This window comes from Ptychodera flava, chromosome 16 (assembly GCF_041260155.1).
Source record: "Ptychodera flava strain L36383 chromosome 16, AS_Pfla_20210202, whole genome shotgun sequence".
NCBI lineage: Eukaryota > Metazoa > Hemichordata > Enteropneusta > Ptychoderidae > Ptychodera > Ptychodera flava.
Genome location: NC_091943.1, coordinates 1,192,436 through 1,200,289, shown reverse-complemented (window position 1 = coordinate 1,200,289; position 7,854 = coordinate 1,192,436). Strand labels below are relative to the sequence as shown.

Genomic DNA, 7,854 nt, shown 5'->3' with positions numbered 1-7,854 from the left:
GCAGAAGAATCACAGGATAATGGTACAGTTTTGTCAGACTCGGATGGTGATCAGGATGTTCATTTCGTCCCAGTCTATCATGCACCAGAGGAGAGGGTACTCAAACCTGAAGAGGCATCAGATCTAGATACTGTGCCCCAAGAGGAGAAACAGGCCATGGTTGGGAAAAAGCCCACATCAGTGGTTAGTGGTGTCAGTCCACCAGGGACTACTTCAGATACACTTCCGATTGAGAATCCCTCACTACCAGAAGTACAATGCGTTGTTGAGAATGAAGTGAGCGGAAGTTTGGAGCCATCAAATGACCCGAGTCTACAGGAGGATGTTGAACCACACAAGGAGTTTGAAATTCAGGAGGAAGTACACTTTGAACCCATGCAAGAAGCAGAAGGGGAACCCTTAAGGAGATCAAAACGGACAATACGACCACCAGATCGCCTGAATCTTACTCAGGTTTGCAGTAAGCCAGAGTGGATGGTCAGAGGCGATTACCTCACATCTGTGAAGTTTAATGCCCAAGGAGACTCTGCAGAACGTCTTTGTGCCGCGTTGATTGACATTGTATCGAACGGTTGATCCCTGACTGAATTTTCTTGTGAATATCGGGACGATATTCCAGAAAGCAGGGGAGTGTGTAACCATAGACAATTTTTATTTTTTTATTTTATTTTCTGATTGTATATATATACTGTATACAGGTACTATATGTACCTACCTAATACGAGTGAGTAACCTGTTAGCGAGAGTGGGTACAGCACCACCAGTGTCAGATTTTCACTGCTGAGAATCTCGCGATATCTGACGAGATTCATTAAAGAGTTTGACTTGCAGACAACTGCACGTTTTCTGTGTCTGCCTCATTGATATTTCTTTTCAAGCTTTTGACAGCAGTGAACGTTGTGGTCGAGTACACTGTAGATGTATACTCTCCTTTATTTTAACAGGTATGTTTGGTATAATATTTCAGTGATTTTGCCGAGTTTCGCTCAGTTGAGAGTTTGGATGAGATTGCCGCCCATGAGGAGACGCGCCATATGTTTCATGAGCTATTTTTAGCGACTGTGCAAGTTAACTTCTGATGTGTCGATCGATGCGTCTAAAAGACTTATATATAGTTCTCAGTCATTGAAACGGGACAAGTGGCTCCGGCGATAGATGTAAACAAATCGTCTCCAGTGTTGTTAAAGTATCATAGCTCATTTCTGCTCGTTATTGAGAAAAGGCCTTGTAGTTTAGTGTAGTAGTGAACGTCGATTCTGATCAGCTGTTCAGTTTTTCATGCATGTGTTGAAACAGTACGCCAAAATTTTCATGGCATTGCCTTGTTGTAAGAGATCGTTGATTTTCGAGATTCATTAAAGAGTTTGACTTGCAGACAACTGCACGTTTTCTGTGTCTGCCTCATTGATATTTCTTTTCAAGCTTTTGACAGCAGTGAACGTTGTGGTCGAGTAAACTGTAGATGTATACTCTCCTTTATTTAACAGGGTTTCCCCTTACACTGGCTACAATTCCAATATAGCTGTGTATTGTGCACAAGTTTATTTCTCAAAATGACCGCACGAGGGCGCTAGATAAGACGCCATATAATAGAGTTTGGCTAGGGTAAGAAATGGCATGCAGTCAAAGGTCAGATTGGTCAAAAATGGGCTGAGAAGCTAAGCCTCACTGAAAGTTACAAAGCTACTCTATTATGCCGTCTTAATTCAACAGGAATTGTCAGCAATTCAGTAAATGATTTAAATTGGAAGATTTTCCATCGAGGCCTAGTCACAGGAAGCTTGGCCAAAACTTTCAATTTAAGTGATGGGAAATGCCATATTTGTGGCCAAGAAGAAACACTGGAACACATCTTATTTGAGTGTAAATATGTTAAAGAAATCTGGCAGAAATGTATTTGTTTCTTTGTCAGAAAACACAACTTTATATCAATATCAAAAGATTAGCAATTGCAGGAATCGAAAATGATAATAATGCAACTTCTGACATTATTTACTGTATTACTTCCTTTGTAAAATATACAGTTTGGAATATTCGAAATTCGGTTACTCTTGATGGCATTAAAGTTTCCCTTCAATCCTATGTCATACAATTGAAATGTTATTTCTCCTCATGGATGAATACATTGTATTTCACTTATAAGATGATGAACAAAACTGAGGATTTTATCACAAAATTTTCAAGCCTTGTAAGACTTGAAGGAGAAGAATGCATCCTTAATGCATTCATATGATGATCTTTGTAATTAAACAGCTAATTATTTGGGTTTTTTTTGTCTTCAGACAAGACGCATTGTAATTTTAATGCATTCACAGTTATGTAGATTTGTTTTATTTGTGACTATGTGGAAATAAATTTATCTTTTTCAAAAAAAAAAGTTTGGCTATGGTCTGTTTGTTATTTATTTACTCCCTAATTGCTGCAGCAGAACACAGGTGATTGCGGTAACATGAGTGCAACATACGTTTGACCAGATTCCTGCCCTCTATAACACACACTTGTGATGATGGCATATCCATATTCACCACTTTACGTAAAAATGACCCTTCAACTATCATTTCATTTAATTTAACAATCCTAAATTATAAATCTAATAAATTTGATAATCCTAAGTTATTTTATTATGAATTTTGACCTAGGGTTTGCGGAGTATGGATTGGTATGACTGCAATTATTTTTCTGCCAAGAAAATTAAACAAAATGTAAACAAAGGTGAGCGACGCCAAGTTACTTGGCACATTACTTAGTGATCACTTTCATCTGAGGTCCTGAGAATAGTATTTTTGCTGGAGAATTTTACAGTGGCGTGCTTTATATGTATTTTGCAACTGAAGTTATACTGAAGTCAGAATTTAAACGAGAAGGGAAAATTCAAACCAATCGTACAATGTTTATTGCCATGGTAACCATGAACCAAGGTGAAAGACTAAACATCGAGGAAGGAAGTTTCGGTTTTGTCAACCGTAAGACCAAACTTTGAAACTGAAATAAAAATGTTCTTTCTGAAAAATTGTAATTGACCATTTTGTCACATACCAACTACGACCAGAAGGAGCAACAAATGAGATCAATGTCCTCAACTCGTGACAGCGAATCACTCACGAATATACAATTTTATGCAAATCAGTTGGTATTTTCACAAAACACGTTTAAACCCTTACTTTGGCTTGCTTCCTACATCTGGGTGAAACTCTTGTTAACAACAGGCAAACTGCTACTTACACATAGGCCTATAGGCCTATGTGACACATCTGAAGTTTCAATATACGAGAATAAACATATATAGGCCTACTCCATCGTCTATGATGCGAACTAAATTTCACAGTTCTACAACATGCCTAGAGCAATATCAATGTACATTTATGAAGAAATCTTGTCACATTCATTGTACAAAATATGTCATCACTAGGCAATGTGTGTGTACCAGCGAGCTCGTGCCGTCAGCACTTCCCAACACATTTTGAAACGCTGTGAATTATCTTATAAACCGACTGTAGAGTGCATTCTTTTCCAATGTTACTTCATGTGAGGGCCTCTCCTGAGGTGTGAACCACATACGTCACGTAAATATCAGCTTGGGATGGCATCCCTTGTTTCTCTTGTATGTTTAGTTTGATACTAGTTTGAAAAGAGAGCACTGCCATGGAGGCGGCCATTTTGAATACTTTTACACGGATTGCGTGAAATTAAAGATATCATCTACCACAAATCCTACTCGACAATGTGTATTTCCGACAAAAGAATCTCTCTGTTTCAAAGAAAGTGTGAAATTTCGTTCAAAATGACTATTTTCGATCACTTTTGAAGGCCCGGTTCGGGCATCACTAGGCGCCGCCATTTTGAAACAAGCCTACTCTCGCGAGAACGAACGGTTAACTCACGCGAGAATTAAAAATCGTGTGCTGAGAGCTACCGACGGGAATATCAAGTACGTGTTTACATTAGACTGCCTCTGTTCCCGCCCCTGTTTAATAGAATGAACTGATCAGAATCATATAATTTACCAGTTTTAAATAATTTTCGTTAGTGAACTTGGCATTTCCGAGTTAAATTGCTATAAATGTTATTCTAGAAAACAATTGACAACAATTCAACCTCAATGCCAGTGGCCAAGATATGCATCATGCATCAAACACAGAAATTAGCATGCTATTGCCTGAAAACATCAATGGCGATATACCCTACGCTGCGCTCGCTCTCAGGTCAGACCTGTTACACATTAGGATTCTAAAACTGATAGAGTACACCTGCCTCTGCAAAGAGTGCACTTCCATTTTCTTAGATATTCCTTTAATTCTAACTTCTACACCAAATACCATTTTATTGTACTACAAATATTGGTAAGAGACTTTACAGGTTTTTTATTACATTATACATATTCTGCCATTTTCAAATACTGGTTATTCTACAGAGAAAAGAGAATACCCTATCGTCGGAGATGTTCAATGTGTAATCTGATGGCTTTAATATGTCGTAACAGTAAAGATTCGCGTATGTATATGTACCATGCCAACCTATTTCGGCACATCTACATGGAGGCAGCCATGTTTGAATGAGACACTGGTTTATTATTTTGTGTGTTCAAAATTCTACATCCCGTTTCAGTGTTTGGATAAAACTATTATTGTACACTTCATTCTGCAAGCGAATTTCCTGCAGAGCACTCAAATACCAAAAGACCATGCAGAAGATAATATCCTCTGTTTGTTAGTGGTGAGATAATGCCACATCAAGAAAATCATTTTACTCTACACTTATGCGATTTTATTCACCGGCCACAAAAATGGATCACTCGCTCTCACAGAAAACAAAGTGAACATCACAGTTTATAATTATGCCATAACAGTACGTTACTTTTATTTTACTTTGCCCCATAGTACAGGTGAAGCTAAGTATGAGTTTAATAGATATTTTTGATGCCCAAACAATTCAACGATCAGTGTTGCCGTCGTCCTCAAGGCAGTTGATGTACGGAATAGCTAGTATGACCCATTGCAACAACAGTCGGCTGAAAGAGACAACAACAGACAGCATGGTGTCAAAATAAAATAAGCATTTAGCGTACAAGCTTTCGATTTTGTTCAATTTTTCAGTTACTTCATTTTCATGAAAAGCACAGGTTTTGTCAACCAAAGACTAACTTACTTGGAATCTCGCAGACGAATCCTTTCGGTCGACAATTGCAGTATTCATCATCCCATTTTCCATTGTTTCCGAATCTGTACCTGAAAGCAACAAATAATGCAATAAACTAAAGTGAATGCCTTATTTGTATTTTTTATATCTATTACAATGAACAGTATCATTCTGTCAAAATACGATTGGAACTTATTTGGGATAATTGGATGGTGAAGTAATGTCTTTTTAATCTGCAAATGTGAGCTCATCTGCTTTTCTTTTACATTATATTATACACTTGATTTATGAGTAATTTGTTATATCGGAACATTCAGCTATAGGGCACCTAACACTTTTTGAGAAATTTGAAAAAATATGAAGATCCGATTCTCCCAAATTATTTCCAATCGTGTTTCAATAAGAAATCCTTGTAAACGATAGAGAATTAGAACTGAAACAAAAGATCTATATGAATTCCGGGTGGCAATGAAGTATCAATTAATGTGTACGATGCTCTTCATTGCAGAAATATAAGAAAAGCCAGCATTGGTAACGCTTTCAGAATCTCGAAATTGGTTCTCTAAGGTGCCCTTGATGAACACCTACAGTTCTCTGACTGATTTAAGCATGATATTGTCTATTGAGCACGATTCTCATAACCTCTTCTTTGTGCACTAGTACAAGGCTTGACGAAATATGAGCAACTTACCAAAGCTGGACACAGTCTTGCCCGTTTGGATCTTTTCTCGTATTGTTGTTAGGTTCACGTGGGGCCCAGTTTGAGTATGTGCTGCCGCATATCTCGATTCCATTGTTCCAAACAAATGTGCCTTCGTTATCAACATCTGTTAGACCAATAAAGAATCCCCACTGAGGCTTGTTGATGCAAGGGGGCTCATCGAGATTATTATCTGAGATGAAGTCCCTTACACAGTCGTCAATTTCCTTAGTGTTTAAGTTAGCAAGGCGACCTCCACGATCAGCACAAACCTTCTCAGCGTACCCATAGTAGGTTTGTCCACCCTGGTTGACGTCTGCAGACATTTCACAATGCACCTCGTACCTCAGACATTTACAGAAAGATGCTGTGAAAGAAGAGCAAACGTCAAATATGAAAACAAAATACAATTCATTTCGTGTAAGTAAGTAAGTAAGTAAGTAAGTAAGTAAGTAAGTAAGAAAGACACATCAAAAGAATCAGGTAGGTGTTGAACTGCTAACACTGCTGAATTTAAACTTTTACAGAACTGTGCAAGACTTTTTTCGAACCACATGTGCAACGATTGCTTTGTACAAATCGAACATTTCATATTTTGCTTTCGAAAATTTAGTATGTGAGAGAAAAGTGTTCGATTCGTATACATCAGAACGTGGTTTAAGTGTTTTCATCACAACCATGTTACACTTTTTCTTAATTAATAATTGGTGTAGCACTTACGTACGCAATCCCAATGCTGTTGGAAGAAATGAACAAAAATAAGCAGAAGTTAAGTTCTTTTGTATGGCAATTTACTTCTTTGCAGTAGAATATACTTGTGTCATGATCCTTAAAGGCAACAACTTTGATGTGAATTACCATGTTAAATAGCATGTTCAACAAACAATCATGCAATAATATCGTATAATGAAATATATATTACATTACCGCTGCTCCAACGAAAACGACTCCAGAAAGTAAAATGAGCACTAGGGATTTGGGATACATTTTGGGTCTGAAAATTAAAACAAAAACATTATGATGAGTTCAGTGAAGACTTCGATGGTATAGCATTCGAATATTTTCAATATTTCAGTAGTTGAACAACTGCAAGTGAGACATATAGTCACAGCCTGAGCCTTAGCAATAGCAGCGCGTCGAAAACCTCGAAGTACTGACTGAAAAAAAAATATCTAGAATTGTGATATTCTAAGCAATTTCGAGAACGGGAAATAAAAGGGAGACAAACATTTCTTTCTTACCTGGTAGGCTTGTTCCGGTAGATGGTTCTCCTGTCTTCAATGAATGGTGTTTTGGTAGAAGAAGACCGCCTTTTATTGAAAATGTTGATATCGGGGATACACTCTCTACCTATAAATTTTGTTATCCACTTCATTCATTAATGGAAATTTTGGAGAGAGGATGGTCCCCCGTAAACATCTTTGCTGACGCGACACTATCTTGATTCAATGGAGAAAATCGGATATTCCATCTAGTTTTACTGGGATTGGTTAGAATATATAAAATCACATGATTCCTAAGAACAAATATGTCGGTAAGCCAGAGGTGGGCGAATGGGTCGGTAATAACGTACATGTACGCAAGAGGTACTTTTTGATCACTAGACTTCTACATGGCTACATTACTCAGACAAGTCTGTGTGTAGACGTGGCCCCGTCAAAACCGACTGCAGTCGGTGGGTAGGGGTCCTGACGTCTACATTTCCGCAGGTCGTCTTTGTGCAGTGTGGCGAAGTAAAGGCCAAGTGCATCTATGTCTATCAAGTGCACAAGTAAAATGTTTTCCAAATCTACATTTTGTAATGACTTTGACATGTATTTATGGTTACGTACAGATGAGTCAGAAAAAAGCGGAGGGAACACATGGCTTCTTCGGACTGAAAATTCTCAAAACGTATCTATCAACACATATTAGATGCCTCCGAGCTCAACTCAGGTTTAATGAAAGTCTATGGAAGAGCTGTTCTACCCACCACAGGTTTAAGAAAATAATTGCTAATGACGTAACGTTCCAGGACA

At 37.9% G+C, this 7,854-nt stretch overlaps 1 protein-coding gene across 1 annotated transcript; it reads right to left on the bottom strand.

The window, feature by feature from the left end:
• Positions 1-4,825: 4,825 nt before the first annotated feature.
• On the bottom strand, positions 4,826-7,217 carry LOC139152470 (perlucin-like protein). The gene is made up of 6 exons (XM_070725606.1): positions 7,078-7,217; positions 6,764-6,830; positions 6,557-6,572; positions 5,828-6,203; positions 5,146-5,225; positions 4,826-5,008 (listed from the first exon to the last, which is right to left on the bottom strand). Exons 1-6 carry the CDS (start codon positions 7,209-7,211, stop codon positions 4,980-4,982), a joined length of 702 nt encoding a protein of 233 aa, XP_070581707.1. The 5' UTR covers positions 7,212-7,217; the 3' UTR covers positions 4,826-4,979.
• Between the last annotated feature and the right edge of the window lie 637 nt (positions 7,218-7,854).

Excerpts from the sequence above, each read along its gene's own strand:
- LOC139152470 (XM_070725606.1), bottom strand. The coding sequence starts at position 7,211 with ATGAAGTGGATAACAAAATTTATAGGTAGAGAGTGTATCCCCGATATC. Across the intron at positions 6,831-7,077 it reads TACCGGAACAAGCCTACCAG|ACCCAAAATGTATCCCAAAT; the intron begins GTAAGAAAGAAA and ends TTTAATTTTCAG. Across the intron at positions 5,226-5,827 it reads CAAGACTGTGTCCAGCTTTG|GTACAGATTCGGAAACAATG; the intron begins GTAAGTTGCTCA and ends TGTTGCTTTCAG.